Genomic DNA, 25,392 nt, shown 5'->3' with positions numbered 1-25,392 from the left:
GAGACACAGTTGTCCCTTTAAAAGCCATCAATATACAATACACAATTTCAGTTCACCTTAAGTCATGAGGTAAATCTTTTTTTCAGTGATTAGGAGCAGCGCTCGGTCACTCACCTGTCATACTGCCCCTGCATACTTCTGATCTCTTGTAGGCACGGCGTCTCCTCCTGTCCGTTCTCTGTCTTTTTCTCCACCTCCTGCTTCTCCTCCTCCTCCTCCTCCTTTCCTCTGAGGCTGCGGGTGTGTTGCCCAAGCAGGGCCAGGATGGACTGCTCTCTCTCCACCTCCTGGCTGAAGGAGTCATGGTACTCCAGGAGGCTCTGGAGCGCCGTCCTGGTGGAAGCCTTCTCCACCGTGATGTCTGGGACACGCGTGTGGAGGTCATTGGACACAGAGCGCACCTTCTCCATCTGTGGAGCCGGAGAAGTGAACGTACAGGGATTCGGTTGATGCACAGATTTATGGTTGATATTTAACTGATTATCCAGGAGAAAACAGGGAATTACTCCAGTGGCCTTTAAAATAAATTGTTTTTTATATGAGTGGGTCCCTATTTTGTAGGTGTGTAGAGTGCATGTGTATGTGCTCCACAGCATACAAATTCCTCCATCCATTATCACATTGCTTCACTTGACCCATAAATGCAGAGAAGAACACTGCAATCAGGTAAACATGGATGATATCAGCTTTGCAAATGTGTTGTGAGGAAAAAAAATGCATTTAACACATAAATTAGAGCTCAAGATTAGATAAAATACAGTGTGAACATATCTTTTGTTTGTTTGCAAATTAACTCCTCAGCTTGTTCATTTGACTGAGAGACGACATTTGAATATCATCATGCTACTGACAGTGATCTATCCCAGAGATCTGCCTTGTTGTGCTTACAGAGACTTTGTTTCTGTGGAGAAGAATGGTCACTTATAAGCTTGATGGGGGACACACAAATCAGTGGTTCTAACAATGGAGGCAGGGAAACATAAATCTAAAGATCTCACAATACTTTTCACTAATATCTGACAAAGCCCTCCCTGCATTACACACGAGAGACACAGACAGAAGAGTACAGAGACTCAAATGTAGAGGAAGACGTCACATCCAGCTGAACAAAGGCACCATAGAAAACCAGTGGACAACAGAGATGTGCCACATATGAGGAAGTGACCATTCCTTACACAGTTTGACCTCATTTCCTTTCTAGGAGCAGCGCTTAGGGAGAACTCTTCGGAACTGACGGCATTCAGGCTCAAAATAGGTCGAAAGGCGGTAAAACACTTGGTATGACACAGTGCTTTGGCAGGAGAGACTAACGGGCCTGAAGCCTGGAGTTACATCACAGCACAACCAACTGGTATTCAGCTGTTTGACCTAAATCTGCAGAGGAACACTTTGGTACATGTGTGCGTTTATTGGCTATAGAATACAGGTGAATGCTGGCTGTTTTGTGGCGTGACACTGGACATGCTCCAGCTGTAGTTTTATGCAATACATGAACTATATATGAACTGAAGCACTTTAACCACACATATAAAGTTAACTATGCATAATTGTATTGACCCACACACACACACACACACACACACACACACACACACACACACACACACACACACACACACACACTGACCAGTAACCATGTACAACATCACAAACACATCAACGGTTTTCCTCTCTCACCTTCTCTGTGAAGTTCCTCCACTCCCTGGCGGTATCCTCCAGCGCCCTCTCCTGGGCCCGGGCCACACTGCGTAGCCTGCTCCACCGTTGCCATAGCGACGACACCGAGTGGCTGGTGACACTTTTGCCGGACTCGGAAACAATCGTCTCTAGCTCTGTGGCATTCTCCTTCAAAGCACTTAGCGGCACCTCCAGCAAGTCGATGTGATCCACCAGAGACTACAGTCCAAAGGTGACGACACAAGACACATGTGATGAGTTATTTTCGTAAACACACTTCCATTAAGGATTTATAACATGGGAAACCATCACTCTCCGCTAAGCTTTCAACTTTACAGATACAAGCAATAAAACAAGGAATAATGCATAAACACTCAACTGATGAAATATTAATGTGCATCTGCTGCCATGACAAGAATTAATGCTGGAATTTAAAATCGCAGCCACGAGGGACACGGCACATTCAAGTCAGACTGTTGCTGTGAATATGTAAAAGCTCTTTACTACAGTGTTTCTGCTTTCTGAGTTTTCAGCGACCCACCTTGTATCTCTGACACTTGTCCTCCGCCTGCTGGATGCCGGTGGCTTTAGCTGTGGTGAACAAGGCCATCTTGCTCTCTGCGGCGTTCATCTGTGCGACCAGCGGCTCCCGCTCACGTTGGAAGGAGCTCCATAGAACGGCACACCTGAGAAAGTTATACAGATTACAAACCACAACTCCGACAAATTACATAAAAATATAGTACATAGAATATGAGTAGAAAGAAGAAATGTTGAATAAATCTAAATGTAGATTAACTTCACATGTACACATTCATTATTTGGCTCCACATACTGTACAGGAATGAATGATAGTAGACATATGAACACATTAACACACACCTCTGCAACACTTCTCTATAAGCATCCAGTTGATGTTTGACTTCTGTGTTTTTCAGCTGCATCTTCTCAACTTTTTCTCCACTCCGCACTCCTGGTTCCGTAAAATCCGCCAGCAGAGGATCCAGAGTCCTCAGCTCCTCTAAAGCGACGGTGAAACTCTTTTCCTCGGCTGAGATCTCTTCCAGGTCCCGCATGCAATCTGTCTGGTTCTCCAGCTCCAGCCCTGAACTGGCCCTCAGGGGCAAAGCTGCAGCAGAGTCCAGCCATTTCTGCATGGTCTGCAGAGATAAGTGGTGCCTCTGGACCAGGGAAACAGCTTCATCCGCAGCCAGCTAGAATAGCAGAAGGTGCTTTGATTAACTTCAGTTTTTGCAACTTTCTTCAAGAGTTTGTTTACCCAGAGGGAGCAGTAAAATGCAGTCTTAAATCATTGCAACAACCACGGTCCCGTCAGCAGAATAAATCTATGTCTGCGGATGTGTAACAAGTTCCCACTCCAGAGCTTTACTTCAATTTTAGTTTCAACTGCAGTAATATGTCAAATATGTTGCAAATGTCATTTTGGAATTCAAGTTTTTAATACAGCTTCCTCTCAAAATGTCAAAGGTCAGAGTTCTCTGAATAAAATGAGGTTAGAAAAGGCTCTGTTATGTCATTATAACTTTAACTTACTGGTCGACATCATTGATTAGATAGAATTTGGTATTTAAACACATTAAATCCCCACAACAGTTATAAATTGATTATAACTTATTCAGTTCACTTACCCCAGGCCTAATAATATTAATAGTGTGGGCAATAAGGAAATGGAAATCAATATTTATGAATGATAAATGAGATTCCTGATAAGTTGAGAGTTTGTGATTTCTATGATAAGAAAAATAAAAGGATAGAAAATGTCCCCATGTTTGTTATTTCTGAACAACATGCACACCAACCTGTTTCTTTCTAACGCCTTCCTGAACTCCAGCTCCCAGCTTTGCCACCTCCTGCAGTTTCTTTTCCACGTGGGCTGGCACTGTTTCTTTTCTACGACAATACCTCTGCTTTTCTCTGCTCCCCAAGGCATCCGTCATCCTCAATCTACTTCCCACTTCCTCCTCTATGATTTTCAGTGTGCGCACTTCCTCGTGTACCCTCTCAACTTTGACCTCCGACAAGGTCAACGGCTCCTCCAATTTGTCCTTGATAGTCTTCAGCCACTGCAGCGTTTTCTCAGTCTCTCTTGTGAAATCGTCCTTTTTCGTGACTTTGGTTTCACTTTCACAGACAAAACATTTCACCTCAGTCCGTAACGACCGCAGTGATTCACGCTGCGATGTCGCTTCTTGAAAGGCAGTGGGTTCAAACGTCAGTCCAAGGCCTTCAGTTTGATGGTTACATTCTTCAGTCTGAAAGATCACACCGTCCAGTCCTTCTAGCAGCGAATAAAGACTTGTGATTTTATCTATGGCACCTACGTCTTTGTCTGACTTCAGTCTGACCAGTTTCTCTTTAACAGACTTTAACTCTGAGTCCGTATCGGTAAATACTCTGTTGTGTTCTACTCGAACTCTTAAGCATTTCTCTAAGTGTTTAACTTTCTGATCATTCCTCGTCTTCAGTGTGTCGTGGAGACTGATCAGCTGCTGCGTCTCTTCAGCTCTGTAATGCTGACCTCTGCACAGGAACCCCTCATTTTTCCCGTGAAGTTCTCTCACAGCGGGACTAATGTGGAATAAACTCTCATTAATATTCCTGTATTCATTGATTAGGCGAACAACCTCCTCCTCTCCAACACTGATAGTCTGATTCTCCAGATTGTCAAACTGCTCCTGTAGCTCCTCCAGTGCATTACGAGTGATATCAAAGAAAGTGCTGAACTCTTTTCTCTCCAGGACTATTTGTTGGACTCTGTCTTTTTTCTCTTTGGCCAGAGCTAGGATGGCGTTGTACTGCTGAGGCAGGGCATTGAGCCTCTCGTCTAGGTAGCAATGGTCAATCTCATTTAGAGTACGAAGGATCTCCTGGCCTATTCTTTGGACGATAAGAAGGAGGTTCTCATATTCTGAAGCTTGTTCTAGGACATTTTGAAAGTTCGACAGTTGCGTTTGTAATTCTGAGTTTTCATCAATGTTGCTTAGATTGATTTCCGGGAAGGTGATGGCATCTGCTTGTCTCAACCAGTGGCAAGTCTTGTCCAGGTCAACCTGAAAGTACTTCCGAGAGGTTAAGGCTTTTTCTAGGTCCGTGAGACGTTGGGTGGTCCTCTCGAGGGCCGTTTCAAAGACCGACTGTAGTTCATCAAGTCTTGCCAGGGTTTCTTTTCTTTCTTTATCGGTGGCGTCTCTCTCCAGCTCTCGCCCTTGTACCCAGAGAGATGCCAGCTCCCTCTGGTAAGCTCGTAAACCGCTCTGGACGCACCGACATGCAGTGACCTGTTTGACCAGGTCCTCTGGGAGAAGTGCTATGTGGTCATCTATCAAAGCCTTCCTCTCCTGTTGCTGTACCCAGGTCAGTGCTCTCCCCAAGCCTTGTAGGAACTGTGTCCTCTCTGTGAAGGCCTACAGAGGAAGAATCAAACACTGCATATTAATTATAAAGTTTTAACAGCTAGAAAAAGACTGAACATATTTTTCCTTCAAAACAAAGTCCCCATACGTGAGACAAGTTAGGTCCTTCAGGGCATAATTAAAATTTTACTTGCATCTCATACAAAAATCCAGCTGTTTACCTTACTGAGGTACTTCCTCCTTTGGGCCACCCGAGCCCCCAGAGTCTCCACCTCAGTCTGGGCTTGTTCAACAAGCCCTTGAAGGCCTCTCTTCTCACTCAGCCCCAGCCTGGACGTCACAGCCTGGGCTTCGCTCACTGCCTGACCCAGCAGCTGCTGACGGGCCTCAAGTTCCACACATACACTCAAGTGGTCAAACAGAAAACTCTGGGCCAGGTCGGGGGGTGGGCTGGTTTTCAACGCAGATGTAAGTGCAGGCCGCTGCTCCTCCACCCACTCTCGGGCATCCCTCAGCTGGGTTTCCACCCGAGCCAGATCCTCCAGCGTTTGTGCAGAATCCTGGATCTTCTGCTGAATCAGGGATTCGAGCTGGGCCCAGCGCTGCTCCAGGTGGCCCACCTGGTGAGAGGCAGAACAGACTCTATGTTACCATAAGTTCTCATTTTAAGAACCAGATGAAGAACTAAGAGAATGGAGCTCCACCTGTTGCTTGACCAGCTCTTTGTCTAGCAGGCTAAGTCGAGGCAGAATAGCTTGTCTCTGGTCTCTGACATCTTCTAGAGTTGCTCTCTGCTCCCCCAGGTCACTGGACAACTTCTTGAGAGCCTCTAGATGCTCACTTGTACTTTCTGTGTCAGCCCTATGTACATACAGACAGGGATTGGCGGACATCTGGTTAATTTAGTCCTACGAAATAAGTCAAACATAAATTTTGAATTGTATGTATGACTCAAAAAGTTATAATCATATCAGACAAAGTAGGCTTTGGTACCTGGCGAGGTAGTCCCATTCCCTGGACACTTGGTGGAAGAGTTCCTCCACAGCTACTACGCTCTCCTGGTACTCCCCGCTTCGCTGCATGTCCTCCCCCCGCTGAGCCTCCAGCTCCTCAGCCCGCTGGCCTAGGTCCATCCAGCTTCTCCTAAGTCTCCTTATCTCCTCCAGGGCAGGAGAGACCTGTCCATCTGTCAGCCTACCAATGGCTTCATTCAAATGGGTTACCTCAGACTGTCTCTCCTTAATCTGCTGCAGGAACTCCTGCAGGAAAGATAACAGCTACTGAAGTCTATAACATTGACAATGAAGTAACTTTTAACATCACCATTTAAACCAAACACACCTGTGCCTTGTCCAACTGGTTTTGGGCAATCTTGGGCTCCAGCTCTGCAGGTCTCCTGATGAGGGTCTGAAGTTGCTGCTCTGTCTCTCTCAGCTGGATCTCCAGATCTGCCTTCTGCTCCTCAATGTCCCTCCAGCTGTCTGCTACCTCCTCACAAAGCAGCATACGATCCTCATTCTATACACAAATGGAATCATTTCATACAAAGCATGTATTTTTAAAAGCTTTAATAATGCTTCGGCGCCTGTGTTTGCAGCTGTAGTGGTCAGTCTATTGTTTAAAGACTTTAACTGACCTGCAGTTTGACCTCCTGGATGCCGCCTGCAGTTTTCCTGACCCTCGGCTCTGACAGGTCACAGGTTGAGCACAGGAGTTGGAGGTAAGTGTTGGCCTGCTCCCCGAGAGCTCGCTCGTGTTTCACCTGCCAAAAAAAGTGTTTGTCAATGGTTTTGTTTTTCTGTGGACGGATGACAATATTCCATCAGGACAATCCGCAAAACCTTACTATGTGTTTTACCCTCTTTAGTCCCCATGAAAGACGGCTATATAACAGCCATGCACATGAATACTATTCATTCAAAGATCAGATAATAATAAAGGTAATAACACGTGTAAAGAAAATCAAGATAATTAACTAAGCAGTTATGACGTAAATACCAAACTCTTGTTGAGGACTGTGTAGGGGTTAACTGACCTGCTGTAGCGCCTCCTCCAGGCTGAGAGAAGTATGTGCAGGAGGTTCTGGTCGTTCTGAAACAGATGTGATCCACGTCTGGCACTGCTGTAACGTGTCCTGGAGACTCACGTGTCGCTGTAACTCATGGTCCAGACTCTGATAAACCTGTTGAGACGTGGACAAATATATGGACAGACTTATTTAAGTGTGGATTAAACAACACATTACTATTTAGTGAACCCTAAAGTTAATCAACTCAAAATATAGGTTAAAAAGATTTTTCATTTTCTGATTTATGAAAAGTATGATCTTATATGATCTAAATACGAAGATTGAAGTGAGGGAAAATAATATTGAACAACAGAATAAATACAGTTAGTGTAAGAAACAGTAAATGCTACTATAGGTAGAGACCACGGCTCTACACTGTCTAGCTTTGATGTCAGTGTATTGAACAAAAAGGCTGCATTATATTAAACAGGTGTTGAATGTGGAGATGTCTGTGCCCTCCAGGGGAGAGCAAACAGCAAGGTCTGATTGACAGTGTTAATATGAGAGCCCCAAAGAGGGGAGAAGTGGGGGGGGGGGGGGGATCCATTGGCAAACCGCCCAGTGTATTTGGCAAAAGCCAGAAGGTTGGCATGGTGGCAAGTGGCAGGCAGGATATTAGAGCTGTGTTGTGCTGGGACACAGTTGGCAGCCGTCGTAACACTGGAGGCGCAGTTGTGGAGAAGCCAGCAGTGTAGTTTGTAAAGTGTGGCTGGATCACACAATGCCAGATTGGATGTGTGAGTGGTGGTGCTGGTGGTGGTGGTGGTGTCTTGGGAGGTGAGCAATGATGACAGAGTGGCGGTTGCCAAAATGACAGAGCGGGTCTGGATTAGCGGGCTCGCCAGATCTACTGAATAGTGGCGTGTGACCATTTTTGGCTCGGGCATGAAAAAGTAAAGTTGACAGGGGGATATGCGGAGATTAATATGGGGAGATTGAGCTCGTGATTTTGGCTGGTGGGGTCTTTCTGTGTTAAGGCTGCTGTTGAGCCCCACTTTGGCAACCATAATTGGTTGTGCCCTCTACACTGGCTGTCTTGAGAGACGGGTTTAAGTGTTGGAACGGGTTCGAATTAAGTGGATGCCTCGGCTGTTGGAATATTAACAGCGGTGATTTGTAAAGCATGTGTGTGTCTGTGCATGTACCCGTCGACACATACACACCCATAGATGCATGCATGTGTCTCCAATGTACCAGTATGTCATATGTCTTACACTGTAAATGTGTAAGTACCATTTCAATGCTTCAAACATGTCTGAGTTCATGTCTTCCTCAGCTTCCCATCCCTCCCTCCCTCCCTCCCTCCCATCCCTCCCTCCCTCCCTCCCTCCTTCTTGGCGTCCCCTCCCTCCCTCCCTCCCTCCCTCTTTTCTTCTCCTCCTTCTCACTCACTCGCTGCGCTGTGCTACAGATGGCAGAGTAGCTGTCTCTGGATCCTTGCTGGTGAGCCTGGACCTGCTGTCTCAGCCGGCTCTGCACACGGTCACTGCAGCCTTTTACCAGGTGGTCCCCGCGCTCCTTCAGGCCTGCCAGGCGATCCTCAAAGCCCGCTATTTCCTCCATGATGGCCTGTGGAGCACAAAGTAAGTGGGATCACGTTGGAGAGAGTCTCCATGGTCGATTTATTAAAATCTGCATATAGATATAATTCAGAATGAGTCTGATCCATCTGTTAAGTTTGAACAGACCCACACTACACAGTGAGGTCACTGGTGGTATCACACAGGCCTGAATGAATGAACCTAATTAATTCATAATTAAATGACTATATCTTTATTTTATCCACATTAACATAAAATCTGTAAAAACAAAAAAACACTCAAATGCAAGTTCTCATACAATAAACTGAAACTGAACTTAAAAACAACATTTCATAATCCATTAAAACCTTAAAATATCTCATAACCCTCAGTGTTCATGGGAAAAAAAGAGATAATTGAACCTGCCGCTGTAATCAACAGGTACTGTGTGGGTTGCTTTTGTCTGAAAGTCTGAAAACATGATACTTCCTTGACAATAAATGTAAGCAAGCACTTCTGCTCTCTGCTCAAGGCTCATTAATCGACGTGCATCCTATGTACTAACACCGTGTCACGTGATTGGTCACCTTGTGTCTGGCCAGCTGTTGAGTGGCTGCCTCCAAGTTGCCCCCGACACTGGGATCAGGAGTCACCATCCTGCTGGACATCTGCAGCAGCCAGCGCTCCACCTCCTGCAGTTCGTTGTGGTAGGCTTCCTGTTCCTTCACCTGGCCGTCCAGATTCTCCACATGTGCCTGCATCATAGGAGCACACGCAAAGAAATATACTGATTATCTTCAGCTGCTGATGCACCGAGTTACATATCTGCGGAACATCTGTAGATTAAGGAAAGCTTTAGATCCCTGCATGTCACCTCAGCCCAGTTCCTCACCGTGGCTCTTCTACAGAGTTCAGTGTAGTCTCTTTGCAGCTTGTTCATTTTGTCTCTGATGGAGGGGTAGTGGACCGAAGCCAGCAGAGCGTCTCCCTTCTCCACCACTGACCTGACGGATCCATCGTGGGACTGAACCATCTGCAGCAGAGCCTGTGGACACAAACCTACAACGTGAACCTTTTGTATCTAGTATAGAGTAACGACCAACATTAGGCGTAGTTACTGTTGTGTTAGATGATTGCTCGGTACTGAAGGATAATAAATGTTCTACAAATGGGTTCTACCATCTCGACCATATTTAAAAGCGCACAACTGGCATTTATGAATATAAAAAGCAAAGGTATTCTCCAGGAAATAGCAGTTATGTAAAATATATTCAATGGTTATTGTTAAAGGGCTGAGACATACAAGGACACTCATGTGGTCTAATAAGATAATAATCATCAGTAAGGTCCTGCTGCCAAAATTACTGGATGTGCCGTTAATGCAATGCTCTGTCGGCCTTTAAACTCATGATAGAAAAAAATATGAAATTAAATAGCTTTACTTTATATTTAGCCAGCTGCGCTCTCCGCTGGTACAGTTCAGCCTTGGGCTCCACCGGGGTGTTGAGCAAAGCTCGCGTCTCCACCAGCCACTGAGCCTGTCCCTTGTACCGGTCCTGGAACTCCTTAGCGAGGAGTAAGGCCCGATCGAGAAAGCTGTGCTCCTGCCTCAGCCCGCCTGCGAGCTCCTCCAGCTGGGCAAGACGACCCTCTACCTCCCCTCCCAAACTCTCAGCTCCGGTCTCGTCCAGGAAGCCGGCTGCCTGTTCCGCCCGCTCCCTCAGGGATTTCAGGAAGCTGTGGCCATGCTGGAGCTCTGACTGGAGAGCCTGGGTGAGAGAGAGAGCAGAAATACAGCTCAGCATGGGTGCTGCTACAGAGTTATCACCATTTCTTTACACTAAATTACCCTAAGCCATGGTATCTTGTGCTGAATTAAATAAAAACAGACTCCTCTGTACGGATTTACCAAACGTGAGATGAGAAAATCCTACTATCACAGCTGCCAGGACTTTGAGATTAACATTCAAACACATAATGTCTTTGTCCTTCACCTTCAGCGCTGCCCCAGTCACTCAGACCGGCCTGGCAGTGGAAGACTTTGAACCCATCAGGTAGGCTGACACCTGCACGGTGAGGTGCGGAGAAGACTGGGAGGTCATGGTGTGGAGAAACCACAGTGAATAATATGAAAGGAGGACCCAATTATAAGGACCCATAACAGGCAACGGTAGCTGCAGGGGTTTCCAGGGCAACCAATACACACCCTACACACACACACACACACAAGACATCCACTCGATGGGACGCCATCTAGCTTTCATCATCGTCTATTATTGCTTCGGCCGAGAGTCGCTCCACACTGCAACAACCCCAGACCCCCAGCTACTTCTGCTGATAATAGAATATAACAAGAGCTGTGCATGTTTGCACACATCCGTGTTTGCTGCTTAATAAGAAGCTCCAGGCATGTTCATCATTCCACTCACAAAACCTAATGATCCAGGACTGTTTTAAGAACCACTCAAACCTCTGATAGATATTTTTACGGTTCCATTCAGCATCTACATCAAAATAATAACTAAAAGTATTAAATCCCGACTCGTAACTTTCTCAGTTTGTCTTACAGCGTATCTTTGGATGAAATTAGTTATTGATGGAAGGATGGACCACTGCTTGATATCATGTCACTACATATCTTCTATACTGGCTGCCAATACTACAATGCAGCAGTCATCGATACAATCAGTGCAGTGTAGTGAACATTATAAACGAGGTCCTGGAGACAGTGAGCCCTTTATCCTATTAACTTGTACCGTGTCAACCCCTATTATCCACGCCAAGTGTCTTGTGCGCCCGCTGTAAATGATGAACGCTCGCGATTCGCTGTTTCTTATTCTGCATCAGTTCTCAGGCTCCATTATCTACTGTAATACATCTACTGTGGCAACTGACAACCACGCTCATCGTTATCATTATCTACTAACAGAGGTAGAGCATTGCTAAGGTGACCCTGGGTGCAGTTTATTAACACTGCTGCCACTGTTACTCTGAGTGTATGGACTGCAGCAAAACAGCAACATACAGTAAAGTTCGATTCTTTCCTGCACAAAATTACTGGTTAAATTATGAAGAGCCATGGCTGCTATTGGTAATATGAAAAGCATGTATTATTTCAAATAAACAAATAAGAACTCTGTACATGGAGGAGTTCACCTTTGTGTCCCTCTGCATCTGAGAATAAATTTGGGTAGAAATGCCCTTGAACATTTATCAAATTAAAATGTGGCTGGGGGAAGGGAAGGGGGGGATTAATTAGAAGGAGGAGAAAGCCTTCATTTAATTTTTTTGTGCATTTTTTTAGCATTTTGCCCTGTTGCCTGTTTTTTTACAGGAGTCAGTGATTGGAAGATGCTTTTTCGAGCCCTCAGGGTGAAAGAAACCAATTTATAAATTAAAAAATAAATGAACTAATACACCTAAATAAAGAAATATGATGGGACACATATCTTAACGTGCTGTATTATCACATTACTTTAAGTTCCAAGTGTGTTATTGAAGCATATTTCTGGCTGATGTGGCCCACCGGTGCCGTCTGACAGTTCCAACTCAATATCAAACGAAGTCCAAACCCAGTTAATGGCCCTTGACACAAGCTATTGACAACTAGTCTTTGTGTCAATGTGTAATCACACCAGCTTTCACTTCAGGAAAATGATAATTTGTCTGTATCTGCAGAGCTGGAAGGACACATGTGGTGACAGCATATCTTTAGTCCCTATGCAGAGAACGAGCATCGATCCCAGACAGGGATTACTGCAAAGCCCCCACGCCAGATGATGTGTTGTAAATGTGTATGTGTGTGTGTGTGTCCGCGAATGCGTTTCTGGATACGTGTGTGAGGAAGACAAAGAGGTGTGAGATGCAGTGATGGGTAAAAAAAAAAAAAAACGAAGTGGAAAAAATTGTGTGAAATCACAGAGGGTTCATGAGCTTGAGAGTTCGCTGCAGCTTGTTAGTTAATACTTTGGATGGGTTTTGTGGTATGTTGGAGGTGAGCAATGTGTGTGTGTGTGTGTGTGTGTGTGTGTGTGAGAGTTGTGAAGCGGTAAGGGCACTGCATCAATTACAGTGTCTGTGCCAGCAGGCTCCTGACACCGGCGCTTCTTCATCCTCTGCCTCACAGTGGGAGGTCGCTCCCTGCTACCCAATTCCTCTAAAGCGGCACCCGCTTTGTCTTCATAAAGAGCCGATCGACACACACACACACACACACACACACACACACACACACACACACACACACACACACACACACACACTCATCTAATCCTCCCAACACTCGATATGAACTATGCCAAATAAACAATAGTGGTGATTTTCTTTGATTTGCGCTGTGCAATGTGTGTGTTTCAGCAGGACGTCTTCCCGCTAATGCCAATTTCACAAGACAGCACAAATAGAAACTGTTATGATTATGCTATTATAGCGAGTTTCTTTGAATCTTCTCATAAATATTATAGGTAAAGAGTTCTGCTGGCCTTTCAGAGAGTTCATGCATATTTTACTGTTCAAGCACATCGTAGCTCCCAAAGAAACCTGTATAGTTGAGGCAGAAAACGAGATTTTGCAAACAGACATTTTTTCTGGCTTGGATCTTTGACTTGCTACCTTTTCAGTTTGTCGTGGTAATAACCAACGTCTGCACTGATTTATTGCCGCCTGTTCAGGAAGATGTATTAACAGGATTTCTGCAGATTTCAAAACGTTTAATTCATGACTTTTTAAAACCATAATGAATGAAATTTAAGACCTATGTCAAGAGCGACAGATATGAAGGAATATCAGAGTCTCAGAATTACTCACACGTCCCCATGATTAAAGGGAAGGTGAAGTAGCCAAGTAGAGGATAATCCTCGCAATGCCAAGTTATCTCATATCCAAATGCCTGACTGACAAATGTAGGTTTAACACTGCTATTTTGAAATTTAAAGTTATCTAACCCAAAAGAACATACCTTATATATTAAGGTAAATAAATCCATACCTCTAGTTTCTTCAGCTTCTTCTCCATGGCGACCCGGTCCAGAGGTTCAGAAGCATCAGTCAACAGCGTGAAGCCTTTCTGGGTCGAGTTGAGCCAGTCGGTGAACGACATGCAAAGATTTTCTGCCTCTTCAATACTCCTCAGCTCCTCCTGCAGCTGCTTGATGGTGTCCTGGAAAATTATCGGGTAAAAAGTCAAAGGAGAAATTCGGCAAATGGAGGATTTTCAAGGATGAAAGTAATATATATGTACAGTTATGTGCATGAGGCCTCACAGGCAGTAGACTAGACCACATGGCTGATTAACTGTATCTATAATATATTTGATATTAAATAAATAAACATATTTCACAATAAGAACATAACGGTGAATAACCTTACAACGACAAACACTGCCTTCTTTGTGTTTCTGCGGCCACGTCCGGGGAATATTCAGGAAACATGGTGTGAATCTTCCTTTCAAGGTGCGAGATCTGCCCCAGCAGTTCTAACACCGGCCACCGAGGACCAAAACCCCTCTGATCAGCCATCAAAACAGAAAAGATCCGTTTTCCCCCCCTCTACTCTTTCATCGGCTCAAAGTCAATAGCTGCATGACAAGGTGGAGAGGGGCTTTATGCTTTTGACACATTATTCACTTGACTGAGATTTTGAGTCAATAACACCACGAGGATGAAGAGGGGTTTCTTGCAGGTTTGACACATTATTCCCTCCACTTGCAAATCCTGTGGTGAGAACCTCCAATTAGCTGAGAGTGCTGAGTGCACACCTTTTCTGACTAGACGGTGGTAATAGCTTCCCAACTCAGGCCCACATGGCCCCCACTTCACACAGTGTAATTGCAGGCATCCATGGCTGGAGAGGGATGATGTGTGCACGCATGTGTGTTGGCACGATGGTAAGTATATGCACGCGCGGGTTTGAGAGGGGAAGGAAGGGGTGGGTGTAACACAGATAGAGAAACAAAGTGAGGGAGGGGTGGGGAGACACACATGCACATGCACACTTGCACACATGCACACACACACACACACACACACACACACACACACACACACACACACACACACACACACACACACACACACACACACTCTCTCAGATGTGATACTAAAAGGTGTAAAAATCAATGTAGTGCAGGCAAAGCTTTTCCGCTCCTGGCACCGGGTGTGAGATTGCCTTCTGTAGTCTTTAATTACAGCCTTAGCCCCAGACCAGGGTAGCCCCATTGATTTTACTTTAGTCTCCCTCAGAGGAGCAGACAAATAGAGAGGCTAGATCCAAGTACACACAACAACACAGACTGGGCTCTCAGGCGAAACTCTGAAACGCTCAACTTCAATGGAGCGTTACAGAAACCAAGTCCTAACTCTCAGGAGTAAATTCCATGGTGAGAGAGGATAATCGTGTGTGAAAAGCTCACTGCAGGCGCCACTGCCAATACACAAGAAGTTCACGTTTTCTGTGTCCACGATTAAAACAGCATAACACAAGAGTGATTCAGTCTTCATAACTGAATTTCTCCCAAAAAAGCCTTAAATATTTGTATCTGTAAAGTTATAAATGAAAATGTTTTAAGTGGCATCGGTGCAACAGTTAATTGTGTTCAGCCCTCCTACTAGTTTTCCAATATACTTTAATATATTAATAATAAAATAATAAAATCTATGGGTTTTAAAAAGGTTGTAAATGTAACTGAACTAAACCCTGCAGAAGCCCTGTTATATTTTGGCTATTTTAAAAGCATGATGACAGGTAGGGGCTTGTCCAGGAAAATAATCTGGTAGACAGGAAATTCAGTATTGCGCTTATCCATCAGCAGCTTGTTAAATCACTCTTCCTGAACACCGCTCTTTAACCCTAAAATAATGATGGAAATGATACTGTTCTGCGATTATAGTACAGAGACTAGGTATAACAGCGAATGGTGTGGGTAACAGTGTCCTCTATGGAATCAGAATTTCGGGAATGTGTCACAAAATATTTATACAACTGTAGTTTTCACGGGTATCACACATCTGGCCTGATGGAACCCATCCATTGGAAAAACTGATGCAAACCCATAAAGAATAAAAGCAGCTATTGCTATAAAAAAACATCCACAGAGTAATTATACAGATATGACCTTATCACCTTTGGACAGAGTGCCTTACCTGTATGTTGAGCAGCAGTGAGTGGTAGCGGGCGGTGAGCTGAGTGGCAGTGACGCTAACACGACTACTGATGTAGGTTTCCTCCAGAACCTGCTGGGCCAGAGAGGAGAGGCCGTCCACTTCTCCCTGCCGCGCGAGCACTGCCTCGAGACACCCCTGTTCACAAGGGACACAGAGGTGTGTATGAGTTATCAGGTTTTGGTTAAACCCAAAGAAGCCTAATAAAATAAATGTCAACAAACACAGGGGTATAGAGCCAAAAGGTGTGTGTGTGTGTGTGTGTGTGTGTGTGTGTGTGTGTGTGTGTGTGTGTGTGTGTGTGTGTGTGTGTGTCCCTCTAAATATAGGGAAGGAAAACACTGAGACTGTCTGACATCCGGACACTGGCAGGAAGTGTGCTCCAAAGGGGGGGAGACCCAGTGGGCATTTACTCTGTCCACTGCTGTTTTCCCTCAAACACATGCTGTGAATGGAGTGTGCACACGAGTTAGGAAAGGGATGTATTGTGGTGCAAGGCCTCGGGACACTTCATAACTTTCATTTTCCCCCCAAAAAATCTATTTGCCTTGCATAGTGTTGTATTAGCTGAGGTTTTGTGAGTAAATAAAACCACTGGAATTAGGTTAGTTCTTTCCTGCAATTATTCTATAAATATTGAACCACCTGTGTAGTCTATAACATATCATTATATCATTACTTTTTATCTTATTCTTGTATTGCTACATGATGCATTATCCGTGGGTGTTTTTTTTAAATCATGCTTATTATTATCATGCACAGTTATTACAAAACAGTTGAACAAAACATTACAGGAACATATTTTATCTGGACTTTTACAGAAACCATGTGTCTCAATTCAAGTAAATCCATACACAAATGTGAGTGTGTTCACACTGACATGTAGGGCAACATGTAGTTCACTTTAAGTACATGCATCATGCATCCAAAATGTCAAAAAAAGATTATTTTAAAACAATTGAAACTTCTCATCCTACACGTTTGCCATCTTGGTAATGTAGCAAAAGTGTAGATCTGGAATCCACAGACTATGCCTATGAGTATACTGTGTACTACAGTACTGTAAGTATCCAATTTGAGACGCTGCACCAGTCTCTCACTGACCTGGAGTTTCTTCAGCTGAGTCTCTTTTTTGGCTCTGTCCGACCTCCGATGATGTCTGAGGTTCGCCACCTTCTCCAGCTCCTCCAGCCACTGGGCCAGGCTCAGGAACCTTTGGCCCATCTGCCTCAGTCTGGTCAGCGTCGCCCTCAGCTGGGCCTGGGTCTCCTCCAGGCGACCCTGGTAGGCCCCCCACTCTCTCTGAGCCGTGTCCAGGGCTCGGTCCTCGATCTGGGGGATTCCCCAGGGGATTACTCTCTCTCTGCTGGTCAGCACAGAGGAGAGCAGAGACTGGCCGTGTGAGCAGCGATCCTGCAGGAGCTGTGAGAGGAAGAAGACGGAAGCTTTCCTTTACACTTGCACACTGTTTATGGACATTACATCACACACTACAATCCACAGTATTAGTACCTGTAGCTGTTGCAGTGTGTTCTCTATTGTATCCCCGTTTCCCTCTCGGTGGGTCAAGGAGGCCAGAGAAGCCTGTTCCTGCTCCAGCCAGTCTTCAAACACATGTAGCTCCCTTTGATATTCCTGGTGGACCAGCACCAGACTCTTGGCCTTACCGACTGCATTCTGCAAGACGGCAGGTTGGAGACGTTACCGGAACCCATTCAACATTACAGGTGCACAGGACAGTGTCATTTCTGTATATATAACTGAAAATGTAACTATAATTGTGTTCGGGACATCATGATGCAATGATGTTAAAACAAAACAAAGTATTTAAAGGTTTGTCTTTGACTTTAAAAAACAAAACTGTACAATGGGTCACACTCTCGAGGATAATTGTGAGTGGATTTAATTGTGGAGCGACATGGAGTGGGCGTTCAGAGAAACATTTTCACAACAATCATCCATTATGCAAATGCATGCAGAGGCAAAAAAATGAAACCATATGTTGAGGGTAAGTACCTTGGCCTTTTCTTTCAGAGCGTTGTATCGACACTGCAGCTGCTGCACTTCCTGCTGGGTAGTGTAGTGTTCAGCCATGTTGGACCCCTTTGTGGCAATGGTCTCCAGAGGACTGTTGTGGCTCAGTACTTCCTCATAGAGGAGCTGGAATGAATAAGAACACGTGCACACAGTCGCTGCAGTTTATCTATTTCCACTGGGAGGCTCTGGGGTATAAATGTCTGCAGCTGAGTGAGTTTGAAGTAGGACATTTGATTATAAAAGTATAAAAAAAGAAAAAAGAAGAAGAAGTCCGGTAGAGTTTAATCTTAAGGTTATTATCAGCAGGATGTGATACCTTGGTCTTTCCCAGGTTTGCGGTCTTGTCTCTCATCTCCGAGTACTGTCTGTCCGAGCAGCTCAGTGTCTCCTCCACACGGTCCATCCACAACACAAACTGACCCACGTCCTCCTGATAGCTGGTCCACTGCGACAGAGCGCCCTCCAGTTGACTGTGACCATCAACATAATGACATTAACACAGGCAACAGAGAGAAAAACACACACACACACACATGCATTCTATACGCTCTGACAGTTAAATTCAAATGTCCCTTTCAACTAACTGGAATCCATCAAGAGAAACCAGACAGTTCCCAGCCCCATTTATCAACTGCGTGACAGATTGATCAGTTCATGATCACAACCTTTTACACTGAATGGAGGCGAAGAGCAGGGAATCCCACGAGTCCTTGAGGTCCTGGATCTGTTTGCGAATCACCGGGACGCCCTCGGCAGAAGTGTTTCTCTGGACCGCTTCCCCCCGCGTCAGCAGCATCTTCAGCTGGATCTCTCTCTCCTGGCGAGCGGAGAGTAAGGCCTGCAGAGAGAGACAGAGGATAATACCTGAGATCAAAAAATGAATAATTGTGTTTTGTTTTCTAGACAAAAGATTAATTTAATGGAGCCTGTGTATTCTTATTTTCTTATTTGATCTTATTTCTTTCTTTTTTTTAATATCTAAATACAATGTCCTTTTCTGCACTGCAGCATATTTCACTGTTGACTGGATACCTTTTGTACTGTACATGTATTTGAATGTAAAATCTTTCTAGACAATGCTAGTTTCCTTTAATCACTACAAATGTCATCATTGCACACTGGAGGAGACATGGACATTTTTTGTGTCCACTCTTAACCAATAAGCCAATTCCTGAAATTCATTGTATATTCTTTCATGGGATTCCGCACCCATGTTCTCCCCCCACTTACCTCCAGCTGTAACATCCGGTCCTCCAACACGCCCTTGTCAGTGGTGGCGGAGATGCAGGTGCTGAGGACCCTCTGAGCTTCACACACCCAATCCTGCAGCTCTTTAAGGCCCTGAGAGAAGAGGCGGTGTTCCCCTACGATTCGTTCAATCCTGGAGGCTTTGTCCTTTAGAAAAATAGTAACACAGCCCTGTTAACACACTCTTCAAGTCATACATTGGTTATCATCTGCACTGAGTTAAATATTAAGAACACAACTGTGTGTTCCAGATCATAAAAATAATGTCTTCATATTGGTCTGTTTGTAAAATCAAGTCTATTTTCTCACAGGCGTCTCTGGAGACTTTCCCACCCCCACAACTCTGCACACACACACACACACACACACACACACACACACACACACACACACACACACACACACACACACACACAGACACACACAATCATCACTTGTACATCTTCAACATCTGTGTAACGGTAACGTGGAGAAAGGCAGAGCCAGAATAACAATTGACGAGGGGCAATTTTAAATGATTTCATTCCTGTTTCCATGTCTGGCAGGGAAGAGGACCTAAAAATAGCTCTCCACTAGTTAGCCGGCAAAGTAAATAAATCCCATTCATCACTGTTGGGGCACTCTCATTGTCCTGTGGTAAGAGGACGGCGCTTCTCGCCCTGTGCAATGTTTAGTTCGAGGCTGTATCAAATAAATCACATTTAGTGTGACCGATCTAATGACAGCTTCAGAAAGGTCAGATCCTCATATGTGCCAGGGCTGACACATTTCAGCCCTGGCATTTTGGAAGTGCTTCACTGCAGAAAGGTAAGCTCAACAGCCTTGGCCTTTTTTTTTTATGTTGATGAGGCCACGACCATGAAGACGTGTTGCAGGTGAAAAATAGATACTCAGGTAAATTACTCTGAATATGGAGGTGTTCTCCGGAGCAGTATTTTCACCTGGGGCAAGCCGATTACAGCAGCCATGACTGATGTGCAACTAGGGAAAAAGTGCATGACACGACAAATTACACAGAACGACAGTGAGCGACATGAGAACAGCAGGCTGCATAGTTTTACCACTAACGGAGAACATGAATCGAGCAAGGCACATTTCAGCTTGCCGCAGCGTTTCTCATAAAGAAACACAGATAAAAAGGACAAGAAAATGAGGCACAGGGTGACGAGGTGGGGACAGAGTTACCTTGGTTAAGTTGCTGAGGGCGAGGTACTGTGCTGACAACTGGGAAACACGGTGGACGAAGCCCTTGCCAGCTGCTTGTCCCTCCCAGAGACGATGGGCGCTTTCCCTCAGCCTGCCCAGCTCTGCCTCCTGACTGGCTATCTCTTCCAGAACACACTGGTCCGATATAAGACAGGAGGAGGAGGAAGAGGAGGAGGAGGAGGAGGAGGAGGAGGAGGAGGAGGAGGAGGAGGAGATGGAAAAATGGAGATGAAGGAGCAGTAGGATGTCGGGGAGCACAGTTGGAGCGTGCAGGGTTAAAGGTGAAAGATATGGAGAGGATGGTTGTGGGATGACAAAAGAAAAGTGGTGTGGAGACAGATAGAAGGAGATGTGAGAGGCACAGAGGAGGGATACAGGGTTGGGTTAACATGCCACAAGAACAGACAGAAGAAGAAGAGCACGTCAAAATACACGCATGAAGACGAGGGAAAAGAACATTGTAAAAGAGAGCATCAGCAGTATTTCTCTTGATGTTTCTTTTTTTAAATAGAAACACGGTTATTCAGTGAGACGGCACAGAACAGGGCGCGGAGACAAGCCTGATAAAAATACCGCCTACTGTACACAGTATCTGAAAAAGGTAAAGCCTGCTTGTACTGTATTGTACTTCAGGTGCTGGGGGGAAAAAAATGTAATTGCTTGCAGGGCCAGACAAAAGGCGACCAGGAGAAGTGCTACAGCGGGCGACAGAGTCAATACAAAAATAGCAACAATGATAAGGGCAGAGCTTTGAGATGAGCTTGATATATTTTTTTTTCTGTCTCTCTTTTGTCAGTTTTATCTTTTTAACGCTCCGTGCCTCTCTTCCCTTTTTTTCTTTTTGTCTCTGCCAGACGTGGCGGAGAGAGGCTGTTATCGCATCCTGAAAAGGGCCTTTTAGCCACGCTGCGCTTCAGCTGCGACAGAGGGAGAATTAATTAGATTTCTGGACTTTTCCTCTGACTATTGTGTCAAGACGCTGCTCTATTTTGATCCAGTGGTGCTCAACAAATGTAATTAGGTCCTTCTCTTTTCCGAGCCGATTTCAGATTGTACTTCAGGGATCCGTATCTGATGGAGAGCTACAACTATTTAGTGTCCTTGGAAAATCGACTTAATATTCAATTTATGCCACGGTTTACTTGAGTTAAGAGAGGAAATGAGAGGATGTCCATGATAGCAGCTGACAGGAGAACTGTAGAGGCGTGCTCTCAGTGTGACATGATGTAATTTACAGGACAATGGATCCTACAGGATGGATGAAGATATCCTAATAAAGCGCAAATCCTATTGCTTTGAGAGTGGCTTTAAAATAATGTGAAACTAACAGATGGCCTCATTATTAGCCACAGTAATTACAGGAGAAATGTAATCGAAATGTGAGGGATACTGTGAGGAATGCAGGTTAATGCTCCTCAGATAGAGACGAGTCAGACACAGCTGCTGAAAGTACCTGTAGTTTGCTGAGCTCCTGCTTCTTGGCTGGAAGGTCGTGGAGCCGAGCGCTGCTCTCCTGAACTCTGACCTCTGTGCTGTTTAGCCAATCCTGCAGAGGTTCAGCACTGGCCTCAAACTCTGTCATCTGGGACTGCAGGTTCTGGAAATATGATATATATCTCTTCAAATATGATATATAGCTTTTCAAATACAACTAGAAAAAAGGTTATTTGCTTGATAAAGTAGGAATTTTAACAGTAAAATAAAAACGATTTATTCATCACACTGTCAGATCAGAAATAGGGTTAGAATTAGGGTCATTAACAATGAATCAAATTAAACCAAAATACCAAAACACTTTGTGTGGGTATATAAACTGTTTAAATAAAGAGGTAGACAAACATTATCATACTGAATACAAATACTAAGTCTGCATTCATTTAAAATCCACAAGAGAGTCAACCTTAACCTTTATTTTACCATATAGCCCCTCTGAGATCCAAGTCTTATTTTTAAGAGCAGAGAAAAAAGCAACAGGGAAATAAAAGTAAGTGTGAACGAACCTTAAGTGCCTCCTCTCTCATCTGCAGGTTATTCATCAGGCTCTTCCAGTCGTCCCTCGCATTTGCCACTTTGGCCTTGAGCCCCTCCACTCTCTCTCTGGACACCACGGCCATCAACAGCTCCCCACTGGCTCCGACTGTACTCAGCCTGGCCTGGCCATGTTCCCTGTCACTCAGGAACTCCTGTGGGGATTCGCAGACAAAGACAAAAGGAGCTGAGACTATTTAACACATGCACGCACATAAAGGGAGGAGGCTGGGAAAGTTAAAGGGGGTGAAAAAAGAAAAGACCTGAATGAAAACCTGAAATGTCTTTTTGTCTTCTCTTCTGGTGCAATGGCTGATGGGTAACTGAAATCCATACGGCCATAGACAGATATTTTTTTAGTGTCCCAGAGTAAAAAGCAGTAATTAGACCGAGGCATTACTAATTCCATATGCGTGGGCAGAAGAAGGGGCCTGACCCAGGCAGGCAATCACATATAAGGAAAGGCAGCGAGCCTGAAATGTGTTGGTTTTTACATAGCTTGTCTATACACGCCCACAATACACACACACACACACACCAAAACCTACCCCCCCTCAGAGCTGAGTCGATGACAGTAGCGCAGCAGGGACCACTCCACCATCTGTGCAGTCAGCACATCACTTACGCACGCTACAACTACACAGACACACACACACACACACACACACACACACACACACACACACACACACACACACACACACACACACACACACACACACACACACACACACACACTTAGTACAGTACAGCCACACACAGGCATAGAAAGTCTCTCTTCATCCGCCTTTCTCTTCTCTTTCTCTTCTACGTCCATTCAACGTCTTTTTCACACTTACCGCCGTTCTGCGTCTGCCATGTGTAACTGTATACCACCAATTAACTGTGACACAATGGATGCCCCCGCCCCTCCCACTCCAGCCCTCCTGGAGGTCAGTCATGTGGAAACATTGTTCTACATTCCTCACCAAGTCAATAATAAATAAAACATGACCGCCTCCGTGTTTCCCTTTCCTCTGCTGCCATACACTCCACGACATTCTCTCTCATTCTCAAAAACGGAGCAGAAACTTCTGAAGAAACAACACGAAAACTCCTGTACAGTATAGTATCAGAAAACTATATCTTCAAATAAACCAGTGTTATTTCATCGTTGTCAACTGAATGTTTTGCTGACAACATGTCATCACTGAACCAAAATCTAAAATCTGTTGGAATAAAATCAGCTTCTGTGCTTTACAAGTGTAGAGTCACGTCTTAGAATAAGACCCGGCTCACTGCGGGGGAACCACAATTCCTCGGTGGTAACGTGGTGGTCGTCGTGGTCAGGTGTCTGAGAGGTAATTAAGTGTCTGGTGCACGGATGTGGGGACGTCCACCTTAACTGACAAGCACCTGACTCTAAGCCAGAGTCCTGGGGTGCTCTAAAGAGGCTGCCAGACTGTCACACCTGCCAGATTCCCAGAAAAGACACAGAGCGTCCTCAGAAAGAGAGACACACAAGATATTTTTGAAGAGAATGGCAGAGAGACCCCGCTGTGGACCTCTCTCTTCTCCCTCTTGGAAATGTGCCCACTCCCATCTTATCCAGCCCACGGCAGGTCCCGCCTCTACTACAAGCCCACCAGAGGACACTCGACAGAGTGCCTGTCAATACTGACATCCCCCTTGAGCAATCGTCCATTTAAAGAGGATAGATTTTTTCGACGACTGGATTGTTTCCCTTTTAGCGGAGTCTTTTTTTGGCAACAAAGTTTGTCTAGCTAGCTCGACAAATGCACGCATGAAATATTAAAACACTGCTTTGGTTTATAATTAGTAACTGTGGATTTAGCGTGGACCCAAACGTGGGAGGATTTAAAGCTTCTCAAGGAGCAGTTGAGGTCCTGAGGCAGAAGAAGATGAAAAGAATTTCAGGACAGACGTTCGCTGATTTCGTTCTCTCAACAGGCTAAAAGCTCTTGGTTATGTAAGTGAGTAAACTACACTCCCTTAACGTCACTGTCAACAGCTACTTACTCTCAAACCTGGATAATAGTCAGTGGTTAAAAGACTACACGGCCCAGCTGAGTCGTAGTTGTCAGACATGAGATTATGAATGAGTATTATGTGGAAACCACTTCAGAGGAATCAAGCAAGATATTACAAAATAAATACATTTTCAATGAACATGAACATACATTCTACTACTTTCTTTTCCGAATTAATATAACAAACATTTGATTTAACACACAGCAGGCGACGTCCTTCATATTTCCAGCGGGAATGAACTGAAATTAAATGCAGTCGTAGCTGAATGCAGTCATTTAAGTGTGATTTCCAAGTGACATCCACAACATCAGGTGCAAAAACATCCTTGTAAAGACTGCACACGACCAACACTTAATATCACCAACGTTTTCAGGACATATACATTCAAGAATTTCCCAGGTGTCCACTATCAAAAGAAATCTGTTACCTGGATCCTCTGCAGAGCAACGGAGGCCTCTGTGACACTCTGTGGCACATCAAAGCATTTGGCGGTGCTGATTTTTGCGTTGACCAACCACTGCTGGAAATCCCTCAGGGCCGTGCGGAACCGCTGCTCCAACAAGCGCTCCTTGTTTTGGCATTCTCTGGAGGCTCGCAGACTGAGACTGGGGGAGACGAGAAAGGAGAGAGACGGATTGAACATGTTGTCCACGCATTCAATTCCACCTCAAGGGACGAACAAAGAAAGAAAGGGGTTACAACCAGGGCGAGCGCTTGCCGTCCACTGCCCACGTGGTCAACAAAACAAAGAGCGTACGAGAGCAGATGCTCGGATACGTACATACTGTCCTCGCGTTGTGGTGGAGGAGATGAGCAGCAGTGAGAAACAGGCAGGTGGAGAGATGGCAAAGTGGGTGAAGTGGAAGGAATGAGTGTCGGGGGCAAAGAGGCAGAGCGGGGGGATGGTGTTGTGGGGTACAGTGTGATGGGGGGGGGGGTGTTGAGAGGCAACATATTAGAGGGGCGAGAGTTCGCGGGGGTGACAAGGTGGACGGAATGAGGGATGACAGGATGATGCTATGAGAAAAAGGGTGCGATAGAAAGGAT

At 45.0% G+C, this 25,392-nt stretch overlaps 1 protein-coding gene across 6 annotated transcripts in view; it reads right to left on the bottom strand.

The window, feature by feature from the left end:
* syne1a (spectrin repeat containing, nuclear envelope 1a) overlaps positions 1-25,392 on the bottom strand; it is a 109,866-nt gene that overhangs the window by 40,074 nt on the left and 44,400 nt on the right. For all 6 annotated transcript variants that reach the window (XM_034580192.1, XM_034580191.1, XM_034580186.1 and 3 more), the window contains 27 exons: positions 24,773-24,950; positions 22,287-22,469; positions 21,740-21,883; positions 20,266-20,421; positions 19,063-19,227; positions 18,498-18,670; positions 18,149-18,302; positions 17,812-17,955; positions 17,308-17,472; positions 16,900-17,217; positions 15,778-15,933; positions 13,626-13,796; positions 10,082-10,408; positions 9,532-9,684; positions 9,227-9,394; positions 8,512-8,688; positions 7,087-7,233; positions 6,688-6,813; positions 6,393-6,569; positions 6,045-6,310; positions 5,756-5,912; positions 5,273-5,671; positions 3,498-5,102; positions 2,560-2,891; positions 2,219-2,363; positions 1,678-1,896; positions 115-410 (listed from right to left, as the gene is read on the bottom strand). In XM_034580192.1, the coding sequence (XP_034436083.1) occupies positions 115-410; positions 1,678-1,896; positions 2,219-2,363; positions 2,560-2,891; positions 3,498-5,102; positions 5,273-5,671; positions 5,756-5,912; positions 6,045-6,310; positions 6,393-6,569; positions 6,688-6,813; positions 7,087-7,233; positions 8,512-8,688; positions 9,227-9,394; positions 9,532-9,684; positions 10,082-10,408; positions 13,626-13,796; positions 15,778-15,933; positions 16,900-17,217; positions 17,308-17,472; positions 17,812-17,955; positions 18,149-18,302; positions 18,498-18,670; positions 19,063-19,227; positions 20,266-20,421; positions 21,740-21,883; positions 22,287-22,469; positions 24,773-24,950 (6,801 nt within the window). The remainder of the gene's footprint in view (positions 1-114; positions 411-1,677; positions 1,897-2,218; positions 2,364-2,559; positions 2,892-3,497; positions 5,103-5,272; positions 5,672-5,755; positions 5,913-6,044; positions 6,311-6,392; positions 6,570-6,687; positions 6,814-7,086; positions 7,234-8,511; positions 8,689-9,226; positions 9,395-9,531; positions 9,685-10,081; positions 10,409-13,625; positions 13,797-15,777; positions 15,934-16,899; positions 17,218-17,307; positions 17,473-17,811; positions 17,956-18,148; positions 18,303-18,497; positions 18,671-19,062; positions 19,228-20,265; positions 20,422-21,739; positions 21,884-22,286; positions 22,470-24,772; positions 24,951-25,392) is intronic.

This window comes from Hippoglossus hippoglossus, chromosome 24, assembly GCF_009819705.1.
Source record: "Hippoglossus hippoglossus isolate fHipHip1 chromosome 24, fHipHip1.pri, whole genome shotgun sequence".
NCBI lineage: Eukaryota > Metazoa > Chordata > Actinopteri > Pleuronectiformes > Pleuronectidae > Hippoglossus > Hippoglossus hippoglossus.
This window is presented reverse-complemented; position numbering and strand designations above follow the sequence as displayed.